This window comes from Bactrocera tryoni, chromosome 5 (assembly GCF_016617805.1).
Source record: "Bactrocera tryoni isolate S06 chromosome 5, CSIRO_BtryS06_freeze2, whole genome shotgun sequence".
NCBI classification, from domain to species: domain Eukaryota; kingdom Metazoa; phylum Arthropoda; class Insecta; order Diptera; family Tephritidae; genus Bactrocera; species Bactrocera tryoni.
Genome location: NC_052503.1, coordinates 10,633,022 through 10,650,834, shown reverse-complemented (window position 1 = coordinate 10,650,834; position 17,813 = coordinate 10,633,022). Strand labels below are relative to the sequence as shown.

The 17,813-nt window shown below is 35.1% G+C and overlaps 2 protein-coding genes across 4 annotated transcripts; one reads left to right on the top strand and one right to left on the bottom strand.

Moving 5' to 3' along the window:
- Positions 1-6,381: 6,381 nt before the first annotated feature.
- Positions 6,382-10,621, bottom strand: LOC120777520 (ubiquitin-protein ligase E3B). Its single transcript, XM_040108889.1, has 12 exons — positions 10,278-10,621; positions 9,965-10,210; positions 9,833-9,903; positions 9,598-9,779; positions 9,238-9,522; positions 9,083-9,178; positions 8,590-9,022; positions 8,313-8,484; positions 8,128-8,246; positions 7,679-8,058; positions 6,816-7,613; positions 6,382-6,756 (listed from the first exon to the last, which is right to left on the bottom strand). The coding sequence occupies exons 1-12, from the start codon at positions 10,436-10,438 to the stop codon at positions 6,472-6,474; spliced, it is 3,228 nt and encodes a 1,075-aa protein (XP_039964823.1). The 5' UTR covers positions 10,439-10,621; the 3' UTR covers positions 6,382-6,471.
- A 581-nt stretch (positions 10,622-11,202) lies between these two features.
- LOC120778775 (protein Smaug) lies at positions 11,203-17,708 on the top strand. Of its 3 annotated transcripts, XM_040110758.1 has the most exons (7): positions 11,206-11,576; positions 12,938-13,677; positions 13,771-14,632; positions 14,695-15,406; positions 15,463-15,682; positions 15,764-16,472; positions 17,301-17,708. In XM_040110758.1, the coding sequence occupies exons 2-7, from the start codon at positions 13,013-13,015 to the stop codon at positions 17,340-17,342; spliced, it is 3,210 nt and encodes a 1,069-aa protein (XP_039966692.1). In that variant the 5' UTR covers positions 11,206-11,576; positions 12,938-13,012; the 3' UTR covers positions 17,343-17,708. The 3 variants fall into 3 exon arrangements, with proteins under 3 accessions (XP_039966690.1, XP_039966692.1, XP_039966691.1); XM_040110756.1 differs by lacking the exon at positions 17,301-17,708 and having other exon boundaries at positions 11,203-11,576; positions 15,764-17,199; XM_040110757.1 differs by lacking the exons at positions 11,206-11,576; positions 17,301-17,708 and adding an exon at positions 11,886-12,308 and having other exon boundaries at positions 15,764-17,199.
- The last annotated feature ends 105 nt before the right edge of the window (positions 17,709-17,813 follow it).

The window sequence follows — 17,813 nt, the reverse complement described above, 5'->3', positions numbered from 1 at the left end:
GGCTGCGATGTCTTGTCGGACCCGATTTACCCTTCGTTTGAGTCTTTTGAGGACTTCCACGTAAAACTTGTCGTTGACGGAGGAACAAATTCATGGTGGACAAAGCGTTTGATGTCAAAAAATACAATGAGCATCGTTTTCATTTTGGATTTGCTCATTCATCAGCGACCTCTTCCCGGCCCTCCAAAAAGACCTGGTGCCACCGAAACGCACCACTTCTTGCTAAAGCAACATCTGTGTAAGCCTGCTTGATCATATCAAACGTCTCTGTCGCAGATTTACCAAGTTTCACATAGAATTTATTCGAGCTCCTGTGCTCTAACGAACGCTGCATTTTCGGCTTGCACCACTCACAGAAACACGTCGCGCGAAAATGTTTGTCCTAACTCTCCAGGTGCTCGGGGACAACTGACCAGCCGTTCTTTCGTTAGCTAGGAAAGCCCCCTACCGAATCCAGACGATGCAGGCACGCTCCGAAGTACAGTCGCGGCGGAAGACTGTTCTATTACTTTCTGGACAAACCTTGTTCAATGAAGTCTTTGACCAATGCATCAAACGCTTCGCTTTGAGGCCGGCATGGTCAATCTCTCACATTCCGTTGCCTGACTCTCCGATATTTTAGATGTTTAGTATGCACATATTCTGTTTCCAAAAATATATTTATTTTTACCTCCATCCAGAAGTTTCTACCCTTTCTATGATAATCAACTCAACTCCTCTTTATGCACATCTCTAATTTCATTAGCAATTAATGTTAATATGTTACACTATCTATACAAAAACTAAAAGAAAGAAATAAACAATCAAAGAACAGCAGCAGCAGCATTCGCCAGCTGACAACAGCAATAACATATGCGGCAAATGCCACACCAACACCGCGTTACGTTTGACATCTTCAACTGTCAAATGTATGCGGTAAATTGTCGACGGTTTCGGCAAATACAAGCGTTTCAAGAACAACAACAAGCGCCACGAAATCTTCTGCCGCCTTGCTATCAGGCTACGTGGTGGCATCGGCGTTTATGCAATTGGATATGACCTGTCAAGGCGCCCAGTAATGGCCAATTTCATGCATTATAAAATTTCATGTTTGTTTTTCTTTCTTGTTCACGGTGCCTATACGTTTAGTGTTTGTTTGTGTTGGTCCTCCTACAACTCATTTTACGTCGCCAACGTTGTGGTTTGTTCAGACGTCGCAGATTTCAGCCGTCTGTATTAGTCGCAGACTTTTCCAAATACTTACATACATACATATACTTATGTATGTGTACTTACTGATTTAGCGTACATACAATATGTATATATGTATGTATGCAGTTATTTATTTATTTTTTATTGTTTCCTATGCAACAAACGAGAGGCGGTTCTGCTTGTCATCGTAAAGTTGGTTTGAGGCTTCGGCGGCTTCCTGCCTCCGTCTGGACCGGCGCACACCAAACAGCTAATTTACTTTTCACCAATAATTTTCTTTTGATATTTGTATGTATGCACATACATACCATATTGTGATAAGTTTCTTCTGCTGTTCTGACTATGTATGTATGTATACACCATACACATGCATACATATATTAGTGTTGTCTGTGCTTGCACTTACACGCTCGATCGTTTATATCTATAGTATGTATTTAGCAATTATTATTTCTCTCTTGGTGGCTCCTGATTGAAATTATGTACATTTTTTTGTGGTTTAATAGATTATTGCCTGTTTTACCCCTAGAGATCGCTTAAAGCAGTCTTCAGTAGCCTGATAGAAATCATTGCATGTCGCGTTGGAAGGCACTATTAGGGGTTGCAGCCGCACTTCATGGTAAAAATTAAAATAGTACATACAGGTGTACATAGAATCGACTAATTAGGAGAACCCTTAATGACGCTAATGATGATGTTGTACTTGTTGACATGGCGTGTTGCGTCTACTTATTCATAAATTAATATGAGATTTCATGTTTTAACAGTGATGTGTTCATTTTAAAAGTTAGACGCACACATACATACATATGTACATACATAGGTTTCAAAAGAAGTGGGTATAAATTTCATTCCAATACTGAAATGTTTACCTTGACGAGTCTCTGTCATACGTGGAAATTGAATGTATGAACGCAAGAAGATTTGTATATATTTTTATCACATTCTAAACCGTCTAATGCATATTTTAGTTCTAATATTAAAAGTGACGAAAGTGAAAATTTCGCGACACTGTTCTTTTTTTTTTAAGTTGTAATGGAAAAAAATCCTTCATCCAAGTCTTTACGAATTGTATCTCAAAGACCTGTGTAAAATTTCATGAAGGTTGTTTGAATAGTGCTCGAGAAATTTTGCCAACCGACTTCAAAACAACAGTTTCGAGAAAAACGCGTTTAAGACAGCGCACTTAGCCTAGCTAGTCTCGAGCGCACAAGTTCTCAAGGCTGTATCTCCGAAACTATTACTCGGATCAACTTGAAAATTACATATATAACAATATTCTAGAGGTGTTGTGGTGCATCATTTAATAAGACAATAAAAAAATCGATTTTTTTAAACCCGTAAGCCCATGTAACCCCTTAACATATGGTCAACATAATCGTTCTACTGAGCGTACTATTCGCAACGCCATCAACCATCTTGAGACCCAGCAATCATTATTGGATAATATTAGATCGAATAGACCACGTCCAGCATACAGTGAAGAAAATATAGCAGCCATAGCTGAGATCTGTGGGGAGTTGTTTGGTGTGGTTTGGTTTCAACAAGACGGCGCCACTTCCCACATATCACATTAATCAATGGAATTTTTGAGAGGACTCCTCGGTGAGCAAATAATTTCGGTCGATTAGCCACCAAGATCGTTTTATATTACACCGTCAGACTTTTTACTGTGGGGATATGTAAATTCTAAATTCTATGGGGACAATCCAGTTCGCCAGTTACTATTCGAAATGCTCGAACGAGTCATTGTAAATTGGACTCAACGAATGGACCATCTAAGACATAGCCGAGGTCAACATTTGAAAGAGATAATCATCAAAAAATACATATGTATATGACAAAGAATGTTCTTTTGAATGATAATAAACATTCCCAACTAAATTTGAGGTTTCGGTGTTTTTTCTTTAAAAAAAGTAGGGAACCTCGAAGTGGGTCAGCCTTTACCTAAGTGTGTTACCTTTTGCGAAAACATGCAGAGTTGAACAACTTATCCAACTGCTTCCAAAATTTGAACAGTTGAATTGTACAAAGATCTATGTATATACATATTTATATGCATATATGTGTGTATTTGTTGCTAAAAAGTTTAAATTCAGCACAAAGAAATATTGTCTTATTATAGGTATGTATGTATGTGAATTTATAGAATCACATTCACATTGCTTGATACACTGCTACTATGTATTTACATCTAACAATCCAGATTTATATAAATGCATCAAGCCATCGATTACCACCACTTACATATGTATACATATGTATATGTACAACTATTTGTTTTTGCTTTTTATTTTTGTTCTCAAATATCGTAATAGTTATGGCAACGCTGATATGCCAATGAAGAGTCACCAAAAAGCATCGAACAACATCCAATGGACAGAAACATCGACCGACAATGACACTACAATTGAGTCTCGCTACTGACTTTGGCGCCATCACTTAAGATGCGGCATTCTCTGATCTGCTGATAAGCGTGCATTCAAACACTATTTATACTCACCTAACATATGCGCGTATGCAGTACGAGACATGTACCTGTATACATATACATATATGCATGTACATATTGTATATGTATATATGTATGGATATATGGATATCTTTACCTATGCGCATATACATAAGTATGTATGTACAATGGTATGTATGTGTCCGCGTACAAACTTGTTTTGCACGCCACTTCCGTATAAAGGGAGATAAATGCTAATGTTTACATGTACTTATATATATACATTTTTTATATACAGTGTTGGAAAAAATAATAGAAATAAAAGGCTTAAAACTAAATTACACCGATTTTTTTAATTTTTTTATTAAAATATATATTTAATTAATATTTAATATAATTTTTTTTTCAAACTTCAGAGTACTTATAAGACGTCGAATTAACGAGAGGGGTACAAGTTGAGTCGGATTTTACTTTCCCCAAAGCTTATTTTTATTGTTTGGTTTAAAGCCTCCAAATTAATATCGCCCAAAAGTGTTCTATCGGATTTAGTTCATATGATTGGGGCCTCATTTACATTAATTTTTTTGTACTGAAACTATTCCTTAACAATTTTGGAGGAATGTTTGGGGTCTTTATACTGCATGAACTCCCATTTTAAGGTTATTTCTTCCTCGGCATATTGTAGCATCACCCTCTCCAGTATATTAATGTCGATTGGTGCGCAATTTTTCTCCGATATTTTTTTCTTTTTTTGCTTAGAAGTGGAACTTTCCTAGCTGAACATTTCTTCCAATCTTTTTCAAGCAGTCTATTCCGTATTGTACGACTGGATATTGATGCCTGCAAGGTATTCTTGTTGAAAAAGGATTATATTTTGATGTCCGAATCAAAAGGTCATCGAACTTTTGAGGTGAAGCTCGCTTCCTGCCCGATTCTCCGTTATGTCTTTAAAGTGAACTGCAGAAAACACTTTTCTAACATAGCAGTGCATCAATTCAGCAATTTCACTTATTTTTTCCCACCGTTTTTAAAATTTTTTATAATATTCCGTTCTACAGCTGTACAAGGCACTTCGCGACCCATTCTGAATATATTGGATAGTCGAAAAAGTCTTTTCGTATTTTGTCAATAGATTTCATTGCAATCGTATATCTCATTGTGTCATACCATATAGTGTTGGAAAGGTGAGATTTTAAGCTTCATTTAACCAAAAAAATTTAATTCGAAAGTTGAAAAAAGTTACAGCTGTTTAAAAATGTGTGAAAATAATGAAGAAATTCGCTATATTTTGAAATTTTTGTATAAAAAAGGGAAGAATGAAGGGAAAAACCTTAAACATTCGCGGAATTGTGGCTTGTTTCTATTATTTTTTCCAACAGTGTACTTACATATATACATTGCTAGTGATGAGCCAGCCAGTTTTAATACATTATTGACATTTGGCATGTTGAAAACTCAGTACCATTGTTTCGAAAGTGGCTCTGATTACGACTCATAGCTTAATAAATATCTGCTTTATACCGTAGGATTATATTTGACTGGCATATTTTGGTTATATTTGAGAAGTGTACCAACCAAAGCCCACTAGTCCGAAATATACATAATAATACAGTCCAATTATGGGACAATCGACAAATCTGTAATCTTCAGTGAATTCCAGAAAAACTAAAATAAATTAATATATATTATTTTTTGAGTAGTTCAATTCCACCTCCAAGTTTGAGCGATAAATTGCAATTGCCAATAAATTGTTTTTCAATGCGAAGAACAACCTACAAAACAATGGCGGACAGTAATGGAGGAAAGAGATAAAGGTACTTACAATTTCAGACAGCCAATCAAAAATGAAGTGAGATTACATCAAATATCACCAGGGTTGCCGAACTTATGAAAATCACGTACCGATTTCTTATATACGGTACACTTCAAAATAACGTTAAACAGCTGGAAAGCATTAAAATGATATCATCAGTACGGGCAGATATGTAAGTGATAACTGATTCGATTTCGTAGTATCGTCAGCAGCAAATATTATTAAAATTAAAAATAGTTATCCTCTTTTCGAATATAAAAAAATGTGTCACTTTTGACAGTATGGTTTATTTGGAAAAATAATTACAATTTTTAAATATTTTTTTTTTACTTTTTATGGTTTTATTAATATTTTGCCATTTTAAATAAATACACATACCTATTTATACATAAATTTCATTATATTAATAATATACAATACATATGTATGTGTAGAGAAAATGAATATTATGTAAATTTTTTATCACAGTTACCTGAAATTTTCGAACTCATTACAACAACTCATCAACTGTGAAAATAAAAGCCTGCATACCGGATATACATACATACATATGTTTCGAAAGTGAAATTGAACTGAATGGTTGTCACAAAACTGTTGAACATCCAACTAACAAAAACCAACTAACATCTCCTTTTACTTTGTGTGAGTAAAAAATCTGCATTTCCCATTTGCATTTCGAATTTACGTGGATTTCGTAGCATGGCGGACCCGGATCCATAACGCACTAAGAGTTGTTTCAGCAGGAAATTATTAAAAGATAAAACTTAAAGGTTGGCCTTATGATGTTTAGCTGATACTATATACCTACATACATATAAACGCATAAGGTGAATATAATAAAAATTTCACTTGAAAGTTATCTTGTTATCGCAGCGAATCCAAGCGTTAACATTTTCCCTAATATCGCACTTTCAAAATCCTTGCCTACTTATATGCAATTTATATTGGTGTAAACATTTATGGAGATACAGTTTAGTTGCATATTTAATTTAGACATTAAATTTAGGTAATAAGTTTAGGACAACTCAAATCCGGTATTGCTGCTAACAGCGTAACGCAATTTGTCGCGCAATGTGGACTTCTTTTGGTAGTTTGGCAACTTCAATAAATTGAAGCAGGTCGATGATGTCGGCAAGCGATTGAGTGGGTCCTTCTTGCGTATGGTGAAGAAGCCACGTATAACACTACCAATTGTGTCACCAGTATCCTCGTCATCGCTTACTTCAACACAACGAATCGAAAACGGTGGTTCGAGGTTCGCAAATCCAAGTAAAGGTGGTTTGGAACAACTAGTTACAAACTATAAAGAGATGAAGAATTAATAAACTGTATATATATAAACAAAAAAATATATCGCACCTTAAGAAATAGTTTGCGCTCTTCTTCTGTAAAATCTTTGGCCAAGATATCCCATAACCAACCAACAACACGGTGCGAATCATGAAAGCCACCATAATACTGCGTATGTTTACGTAGATCTCGCAAATCTAGCGGCACAGTATCGCCAGATATGAGGCGCTGTAATTCCGGTGGTGAAAATAGGGATAACCATTCCGGATTGACGATACTACGAAATCCACGATTAAAAGCCTGTGTTTGTTCCCGTATTTGCGTGTTCATATGGAAATAGGCCATATAATGTATATATACCAACTTATTGCTGTCCGTAACAGCACGAGCTTTACCACCTGGATGCAATTCATGTGTAACAATCTTTCCCATTACATCTTGATCGACCGAAAATGTTAAATTCAAGTCGGCCACATCTTGTTTGTAATGCTTAATGAATGTCAGACTGCGATAGAGCTCGTTGTCTAATGAGGGCAGCTCATCCATGCAAGAGTACAATGCCTGGTGGGTTTGTCCTAAGAGTTGCGAGAGAAAGAAGGAAGCGAATGGTACATCCACCACTATACCTTCATATACTGCTTTTCCCAACATACGACCCACAAACTCGAACAATTGTAAATGATTGTCCTGCACATATGATATAGGCGAAGGATATAGGCGTTGATCCGTAGTTGTTTTAAATAAATTCAGCGATGGATCAAATACTTTCTTAATAGTTTCCTCTAAAAACTCTTTGAAAACGCCATCCTGATCAATGCCAGCCTCGTGCAAACCTTGTTGATTAATAAAACGCACACGAATCACGCCCTAAATGTTGTTTGGATATTTGTTTCTAAATTAAATATAAATTCACTCATTATATAATTACTCACTTTTAGTGCGTGAGGCCTAAGTGCAGCTAACTGTCGATAACCGTCCTCCACAATACGGTCACGATGCACGACGATTAAAGCAGATCGTGGTGATGCGCACGCACTCTCCGTTAAACCCATGACAGCCTTTTCGTTTTGCACGAACTTGCGAAACAATTTGACACGATCTTCATGTGGTATGATATGAGGCATTTTCTGTAACAAAATCACTGCGTGCCTTTTGGCTTTCTCCAAATCACTAATAAACGCCGAGGGCTTTACTTCGGGAATCAGCCAGTGATTATTTGGCGCAAATGCGCGACGACAATCGCGTCGGTATAGACATAACAGCAACGTGTGCAGCGACACAAATACCGGACATTGGGTGACATTTTTCGTACCTTTAAGATTTCAATTCATTAATTAGCAAATTTAATTGAAATTCAAAATAATATGAATAATATACTTGCCAAGTAAATTCTCGTTGATAAGTTTGTAGAGTATATTGTTGAGAAAATAAGTAAGCATGACGTAGTCATTGAGGAGAAATGGCTTTTGCTCTGTATACATTTCATACTCATCTAAAATACTAGAAGATATATTTGCACGTGTTATGTATTTAAATTATTGTAGTTTCAATTCATGTTTTACATACGTAACATAATGTGTCATACTATCACAAAAGAGCATAAGCATTGTGACTTGGGGTTTTTGTAAAACGTTGTCTTGCTTTAATAACTCCATAAACTCCTTCATGCCACAGTTCGGCCCCAGCGAGGTGAGAAGTAGCCAAAGGTCGTATAAAACATTATCATTGTAACAAATACCTACAAATGTTAAATGTATGCATAATAAAATTTTTTAATGAATTTCATATATATAAACGTGCATATATTAAAAAGTATTAGGCAAGTTTTTCATATTTTTAATACCTGTTAAAATATCAAGGCGAAGTTGTGAAAGCGTGTTTAATGCCGCATAGAACATAGCACATACCCGCGACACTTGCTCCACTTCTGCACAATCGAGTCTACGCCACGTTCTATTACCTCTGATAAAAGTGCCGCGAGCTGAGCCGCGATCCAGTGCCCGACGAAGTATGTTGCTTGTGGATGCTTGTGCCGGGGGCTGGAATTCTATGCGTTCATAGGTAGCATTAATATCCCTAAGCAAATCAGCCAACAAAACTTTGATACATCGATGGCCCCATAACAAATGAAATTGTTTTTTGATCAGTGCTACATTTTGGTTTTGTGCTGAATCTAACGAGGGTGTATGCCAGCCAAGTAGTTCATGCCATTGCGTGAATACTCCTTTGCTTGATACCGTGTTAGGAATATTTTCGAGCAGTATAGTGGTTGCATTCTATACAGAAATATCACTAAGAATTATTATAATATTAACATACAAACTTCAAATAAATACCGTGAAAAGAGGATATGCCAGCTCTTTTGCTTCAACAAAGTTTTCGATTGTAAAAAGATTCACAACATTTCCCAACAATGCAAGTAATTTGGTCCCCTTAAGACAGCAAAATTCAACTACAAAGTGCGACAAATTTTGTATTAATGTTAACTTACAGGCATATTGTTTGTAAATTCTGAAAACCAATTAGAATCTTCTGCTGATTGAACAAATCGCTTCAGGACATGCATATTAGTGAGATTTTCCAAACACTGTGGTGTTACAATATTTAAATGAAAGACCAGTGCTGGTACGGATAAAATTTCCGCGAAAAAATACGTCATCAAATTACGACTAAAATTCCCATCAATAAGCGGTCGGGTAGAAAGCGTCATGATAGCTTTAAGCGAAACGGGCTTAAGGGAAAGATCCTCCCGTGCGGTGCCTTTCAATAGGATTGTCTGTTAAAACATAACTTTATTAATAATTAAAATAAAATCACAAGAAACTATATGTTTAATATTCTTCTAACTTACGCGCATAGTTTTGAAAAAATTATTTTGTACTAATTTTCCCTGAATGTTGCAGCATATTTTCTGAAATGCTGGTTGCATTTTTTCGAATTGTTTATTGCGCAGAATACCCCACAACTTTGGTGAAGTGAAAACGATTAAAGTATGCAGATACAGAGCCAAAGAAATGCTGTCAGTATGATTCTCTACAAATTTCGTTAATTACATTTCAATTCAAAACTTTGCTTATTATATCTACCTGGTTTAATATCGCTCAGCATTAAACAGCATAAACTCAATAATGATTTGATATGTGCCAACCAAGGCAAGCTAAAATGCAGTAATCAATATAATTTATTACATATTTGGAATTTATTCATTTATTACACACCTCTTATCTTTATGCAGACAAAGAGCAGCGTACGACAATTTTGGTGTTTCCGATTCCATGGCTTTGTTTAAATACCGACATAAACATTCAAACTTCTCCCGTAACGGTTTCACTACAGCAGGTGATCCATTTTTACACTCAAAATATGTGAGGAAGCGCCGGACAACCGGATACACAGTATTCGCAGGTAAAAGATCTACGTCCAAATCAGTATTTTCCTTTATGAATATATTGTCAAAGTCATAGCTAAATTGATGAAAATTATTGTATTTGTTAATAGATGTCAAAGTTATAATCTCGCGCACATATTTACATTATCTTATTGTAATACTGTTTACGTGCTATGTATCCTTTCCATTGCGCTTGTATTCTCACAGCCGCCTCTTCCCGACGTTTTTCGTAGGCTCGCTCCTCTCTAGCAGCTTTAGTATGCTCCAAGAAACACTTTTTTTCCGAATCAGACGTAACAAACATTTTCTCTTTTATGTTTATAATGATTTACACTTTGATATATCACAACTGACTCTTCTGAACTCTTCACAAATCCCTTTAACATCGCTTAAACAATTCACATGTTGTATTTTTTAAGCTTTTTAGTTGCACATATTGTTTTGATTAGAATGTATTCTGTTTTATCGTGAATTAAAGTATAAGTATTTTTGTGGAAAATTTACCATACTTGACAGTCAAATAAAATAAAAGCTTGGCAGCACTGTAAGTCGACGTTCACGTCACATCGAAAAACAATAAAAATATTCACACAATTTCTAAAATTATTTGATACATTTACATATATTTAAATGTTATACACAATATTAACTCATAAGTAAAATTCTTCTACTCAATTAGCAAATAATAAATTTTAATGCATTAAGTATCAAATTGCCTATATAATAGCAAAAATTGTATGGGCGATCGTTCATTGCTTTCTTTCTCAGTTGGTTATTGAGTTGCAATGTGTGTATGGATTTATTTCCTTCCATGTGAATTGAATATATTAAACTTAGGGGTACTTTGCGGTATATCAAAATAATAATAATATAAATATTTTTTACATAATTTTCGTTTTCTGGTGATGGTCCATTCAGAGAACGTATATCATATCAAATTTACGTTCTCTGTATCAACACTATAAATATGCAACTCTGCATAAGTACGCGACCTAATGTCAAATTAGTAGATGTCTTTTTGTTGAACTTTCTATGAGTGTGAAAGAAAAATTTCATTAGTTTAGCTCTAATTGCAATGTCTAAATATGTTGAAAATTTTTAAAGAACAAGTACAAAATTGGGATAAATCAAGTGTTTAACGAATTATCTAGACATTTGTTTCTAGCGGTAATGATTGATTAAAGGTTTATTTTGTAAAGCAAAAGACATGCTGCCTATTTGACGACAGGGCGGATTAAACGGAATACATTGCAAAGAAAACACGATGAAATTCAAGGTTTTCTCCGAGTGCGTTTTGTACTGAAATTTTACGTTAACAAAGAAGTATTAAGTCATAACGTAAAGAAAGATAATATTCATAATTAAACCATAAGGAGACTTGCAAAAACTTTTGAGATGGGAAAACGGATGGCAAATTCCTAAGGCAAACAACAACGACAGTGGTGAGTGAAATGATAAAGTAAATAGACTTTGCCAATTATGCATTAACCCCAACAACATAAGCATTTAGTATAGATTGAAGTAGAGACGACTGCGCGCGCAGCTCTCCTTTGTACTGTTTTTTTTTATCGCATGATACTATTCCCCTCGGAAACACTGTAATTTCTCTCCAGATGAAAGTTAACGGTAACTGACTACCCGCAAAAGTATTGTGATGGACTGCATGTTTCGACGCTGAAGTCAACGTCTTATGAGAATCATGTAAATTAGCTTTAAGTACCTGCATGCTAAAGAATCCATTTTAGAACATTTTTGGTAACTCGTTGATTCAAAAGTACCGTACACTTAAGTCGATTTCTAAGAGGCCTTACTTATAGTTGCGCAATATCATTCCAAAGTAGAGAAAATAAAATCAGAAGACGCAAAATTGTGTATAATTTTAAATGAGGACTGTTGATTTTGTATTAAATGTAGATTGTTCGCAATATTCCGTATGTTAAGTGATAATCAAACGATAGAAAATGCAAATATTGTTAGTATATGTGTTAATAAAATTTGCCAAATAGTCGTGTAAACAGCATAATTTGCGGGCAAAATCAGACTGTCGTGACTAGCGACATAAAAGAAAATTGTCACCGTTTTTGAAAGTACTTTAAATGACAAATGACTTTAATTTCCAAGGGAATTTATTTATCCTAAAATCTTAACTCACTATATTATTCCCAATAATTTGTGTAAGTATGTACATATTTTGAAACTAAATTCTCATCTTTATATTCCGGTTACAGTTTTTTCAAATATTTAATTATATCATATAGGTATAAAATATTATAAAATCCTAATAAATATGCAATGCTACATAAGCGTTTTCAAGTTTCAAATAAGTTGAAAATTGTAAAAGCAGGACAGTACTTTTACAGTTTTGAACTTCTTTGAACTGTAGTTTATTTGTACTGTTGTGGTTTATTTCTAACGATTCGCAAATAGAAAACATGACATACAATGTGCATGAACTATAAAACTCTTAAAAATTGCCTTTTAATTTGAATCGGCAAAAAAATTGAGATTATATTTCTTACTACAGGCCATCCCGGTTACCACCCGCTTACATTGCATTAAACTTGAATTGATATTTTCAGTGTCCCTGGGTTAATCCAAATTTAATTTATAGACAATATGATCTCATATTCCATTGCTTAAAATTTGTTTTTTTATACTTATTTGGTTTTTAATTCATATTTAATACATGCACGTATATATAGCCTTTCAAAATTGGATTTGAAATTTAGTTAAATATCCTAATTATTACCGCCGCTTCATACTATTTTATTAATTTAATTTTCTTAACAATTTCTTCATTTAGAAATTTGCAGCAGATTTTAAATAGAATATATCAAGAAAATAATATATATAGTACATAGAAGTATAAACAGCCATCATGAAATATATTACTACCGAAAAGAGTGGCAATGGCCATAATTTGTTTGCTACGAATGACGACATTCATAAACGGAATGATTATAGCAGAAATAGTCCAATAACATTTGGGGAACAGGTTACAACAGTTACGAGCTTTTTTGAAAGTTGGAATAATTGCGAACGAACCGTGGTTATGTATGCTCTGCTGAAGCGTCTGAGATATCCTAATTTAAAGTTCTTACAATACGCTATTGATCATGCTCTAACACAAAGTTTTAGCTCAGAAACTAATCTGAGTAGCGTTCTCATCGACATGAATGCGAATAATCCTTCGTATTTGAAAAAACTATTAAACGCCTACAAGACGTTGCATTTGAACGACGCAGTGGATGCTCTGACTGCGGGTACATTAGACAAGGACACCATGCCATGTTATGGTTCTGATTTTCAAATTACAAATTGCGATGAACGTAAATTGTACGAAAAGAAGAAGGATATATTGATTGAGGTTTTAAACATGCTACCCCTCTTAAAACCTGGAAATAATGACGCCAAACTAGTTTATTTGGCTCTAATTCCATCGACAGTGCGAGACACCATGAATCAGCGTGTGCCCACAGAATTGGTTCAGCAAATATTTTCGTACATGCTTATTCATCCTGCTATAAGCAACGAAGATCGAAGGTACGTTTTTTTTACATATAATATTTAATTAATATCTAACAGCACATTAATATGTAAATATTGTATATATTTTGTATAATTAATGTTCATCAGGTCATTAAATGTTTGGTTGCGCCACTTGGAGGATCATCTTATGGCTACAGATAAATTGGTAGAACCAAAAAAACGAAACACCAGTAGCATAAATCAAAGTTTGGGTGTCAGCTCGGATGCGTCAATCTCATCTGTTTCGTCCCTAACTTCGTCATCCATTTCCAATAATTCCATGTCATCTTCTGGCAGTTTTGCTCCAGGACATGGAATATCACCATTCACAAAGAGTCGAAATGCTGATTGGCAAACAATTGCTCCTCCAAGCAAAAGTCATAATAATGTTCAACAAAACCCTATTTCACAACCAAATTCTCTACCTGATTGGACCAACTTCATGCGGAATGACAGCGGATTTGCTAACAGTGGTATGAATAATTTGAGTGAAATAAGTTCGAGTAGTAGCGGCAGTAGTTGTACAAATCGACGCAACAGTAGCATTACTGATCAACTCTGTGATAATTTCAATGGTATTAATCTAAACGAATTAGGATCTAGTCAAAATAAATTGGGTTTGTCTTTGAACATTGCGACAATAGGTGTTGATTCACATGCGGAGGAGTCGTCATTAGTGAATGGTGTAGCTGCAGCAGCAGCAGCCACCACAAATACAAACCCAGTAATATCTGGCCTCTTTAGTAACACTAACAACCCAATTATAAATATTTTGGGTAGCAATGGTCATAATGAGAGCAATGTTTGCGAGAATAATAGCTATAGTAATTCCAACAACGACGAACACGATACATCGTTTTCAAAAAATGGCACCGAAATTATCGACTTTGAACCGCATATATCTATAAACGTTGATGATCAATGTATAAACGATTCTTCATCTTCCATTAATAATGATACAAATCAAAAGGTAGTTCACTCTTATTAATTTCTATGCTTTAATTTCTATAAAAGTTCATTTCACTTATTCAGTCGCTACAGCCACAAATGGCCTACACTTCAATGCCAATAAGTAATATGAGCAATTATGAGCAAACGGATATGACTCGCTGGAGTTTAGATAGCAAGTTGACAGCGCTAAAGACACGCCGATCTAATAGTCTTACAACACAAACGTTATCCACATCGTCATCATCTTCGAACTCCTCCGTAATTACGGTTAACGACAATTGTTCAAATTCAAATGAAAACTTGGCGCAATTTGCAAATAAACCGCGGAGCTTTTCACTTTCCATAGAACACCAGCGTGGTGGCTTAGCTAACAGTGGTTCCGATACTCGTCTGGATGACTTTAAACCAGGTTATATAAAATTTCAAAGCCGAAATTTGGGCATGTCAAATATTGGATTGTGGCTGAAATCTTTGCGCCTACATAAGTACATCGATCTATTCAAAAATATGACATATGAAGATATGCTCTGTATCACTGAAGAATATTTGCAAGGCTTGGGAGTTACCAAAGGTGCATCGCACAAATTAGCAATATGTATTGAAAAATTGAAAGAACGCACTAATCACCTGAGTAGATTGGAAGAGGATTTGGTAAATGGTCAAATAAAACTACAAACTGTAGTGGAGGACCTGGCAAGCATGGTACTTTCCCCAATGAAGCCAATCGAAACTGGTGATGGCGGCGCAAATGAAGACAATGTTGCTCATAAATTTTTGAAAGTTTTGGATATAGGTAATACATTTTTTTTTATTATATTGCGAAATCGTTTCAAAACAAGATATTTACAGTTGGCTCAATGGTGCAACGTGAAACTAACGCCCCTCAAGATGAAGAAAATATCAACGTTTTAATGTGGGTACTAGATCGTGCCATACACAGTGAGGCTTTCGTGAACCATTCTAATCAACTGAAAGAACTGAAATTCAAACTTTCAAAATATAAAATATCAATTGGTCACAAGGCACACCACGTCAAAAATGGAAGCTCCGGAAATTTAAATAAATCTAGGTAAGTGTTCATTAAATTCTCTACATTTAACACAGGCGTTTGTATTTATGTTATGTTTTTTTTTTTTAATAAATCACCCAGATGGAGTGGTAAATCTCGAAAATGTGATATAAAGAACGGAAGTAATGACCGCATTAACCACAGAAAAAATTCAAATGATATGCTTAACTTCTCTGGTAGTAGCATATCACAAAATCATCAGCATCAGCATCACCACCATGGCAGCCAGACACAACCGGTCGACTACGGAAATATAGGCAGCAGCAACAGTGGAAATAATGCTAGCGCACAGCATCAATATAAAAGTTCGTCATATCCAAACTTCATGAACAGCCAACAACACCAGGTCAAGCAACCACATCATAATCATCATTCACAATTATCGCAACAACAACCAGATCAAAATACTATTTTGCCCCAACATAGCCACTTTCCAACTTTGCCGCCACATCAGCATCAACAGCAGCAACAGCAACAACAGCAACAACAACATCGAAGATCTCTCAACAATTTAATATTAGTGTCAGGTGGAGCTCAACAACCCCAAAAAATGGTCTTTAAACCTGGTCAAGGAATTGTACCCGCAGGGCCACCATCAAGCGATGGTCACTTGCGTCGAACTAGTATCACTGCAGCCATTGGCAACCAGAATACTATAAATGCCAATTTGACTTCAACATATAAGACAAGTCTAGCGAATGTTAACGGGAAGGCCGATCCTTCACAGCAACCGCAGAGTTTATCGCAGCAGAGCCAGCAACCACAAAAGACAATGGCGGCAGTGGTTATGGTTAGTAGTGATGAAATTGGTGTGAGTGGTATGATTGGTCCCCAACAACCTCAACAGCCAAATTTATTAAACAATAACACTAGTATGTTAAATAATAACTTATTATGCCAACAGCAACAGCAAGAGTTGCAGCTACTTGCCGCAGCCGCAGCCGCAGTTGGCAATAGCTGTCGAAATAACAACTTGTTAAATTGTTTGTGCGATGTGAATAGAAATAGTAGTAATACTTGTAGTTGTGGTGTAAAAACTGTGAAAAATTGTAGCAATATGTCGACGCCGTTCAATGAGGTTCACAGCGGTAAACAAAATGCATCCTTAGTACCCGCAACAACAATCCCTTCATTGTCTAACATGAATTTACAAATAGTGGATAAAGTGCATATGAAAGCTCCAACGTCTAGCTCCGCTACTGTAGCCATGAACGACATTAATAGTTTAGATCAATTGGAGACGCTATGCTTGCAAATGACCGAGCAAGCTATCAACTGAACTTGTTAGATTTTATTCTAGTTTGTTGAGTACTTCTTTTAAAAATATTATATTATATATGCAATCGTAGATGAAATTGTGCATCTATTAATATTGTATTTGTTGTATTTCGGTTGAAACTTGATATTTGTTGTAGATATTTGGATTATAGCTTTCAATTCGGCTCTTACTAACCTGAACGGGGTAGCATATAATTTTGATTAATATTAGCAAATCGACAATATAAGATAAAAATTAATATATGTAGTTATGTGAAAATATTGCTTTTGGCTAGTTACTCTTTAAACTACATACATTGACGGTAATTATTTGTTTTATTTATGTATTTCATTGATATAGGAAAATTTTTCAAAGTTCGAGCAACATTTCACATTATTCTAGAATGCGCATTGAGAAATTAAGTAATCACATGGAACAACTGGAAAGCGACAGAAAACAAAGTTCGGTGAATTTTGTGATTATGATGGTCGACCAAGTTTTCGTTGAAATAATGTAAAAGTTTCAATTACAATTTACCAAATTAACCAAAATAGAGCCTAATTAGGAAAAAATGCATCGCGACAATGAGACTGACTAAAATTACTTTCTGGTACTAAGATATAAACGATTAAAACGCTTATAAACACTATTGACGCTCAATTGTTGACATTTATTCAAATTGAATACACAGGAGTTTCATCAACTTCAGGCAAGTCTCTCGTACGGAATGTAATTGCTGAATTTAATTTTAATTAAAAAAGAAAAAAGGTTAAATACTAAAATATTAGACAACTTTAGATGACACGATACACTTTGAATATTTTGTCTTATTAATAAACACTGTGCAAAGCTGAACTTTGATTTTAACACTAG

What these genes read in the sequence shown, in the direction of transcription:
- LOC120777520 (XM_040108889.1), bottom strand. Translation starts at nt 10,438, where the DNA reads ATGTTTGTTACGTCTGATTCGGAAAAAAAGTGTTTCTTGGAGCATACT. An exon ending in TGTCTGCATAAAGATAAGAG is followed by an intron (nt 9,904 to 9,964) that starts GTGTGTAATAAA and finishes ACTGCATTTTAG; the next exon opens with CTTGCCTTGGTTGGCACATA. An exon ending in TGGCATATCCTCTTTTCACG is followed by an intron (nt 9,023 to 9,082) that starts GTATTTATTTGA and finishes ATTTCTGTATAG; the next exon opens with AATGCAACCACTATACTGCT.
- LOC120778775 (XM_040110756.1), top strand. Translation starts at nt 13,013, where the DNA reads ATGAAATATATTACTACCGAAAAGAGTGGCAATGGCCATAATTTGTTT. An exon ending in ATAAGCAACGAAGATCGAAG is followed by an intron (nt 13,678 to 13,770) that starts GTACGTTTTTTT and finishes AATGTTCATCAG; the next exon opens with GTCATTAAATGTTTGGTTGC. An exon ending in TTTGAAAGTTTTGGATATAG is followed by an intron (nt 15,407 to 15,462) that starts GTAATACATTTT and finishes AGATATTTACAG; the next exon opens with TTGGCTCAATGGTGCAACGT.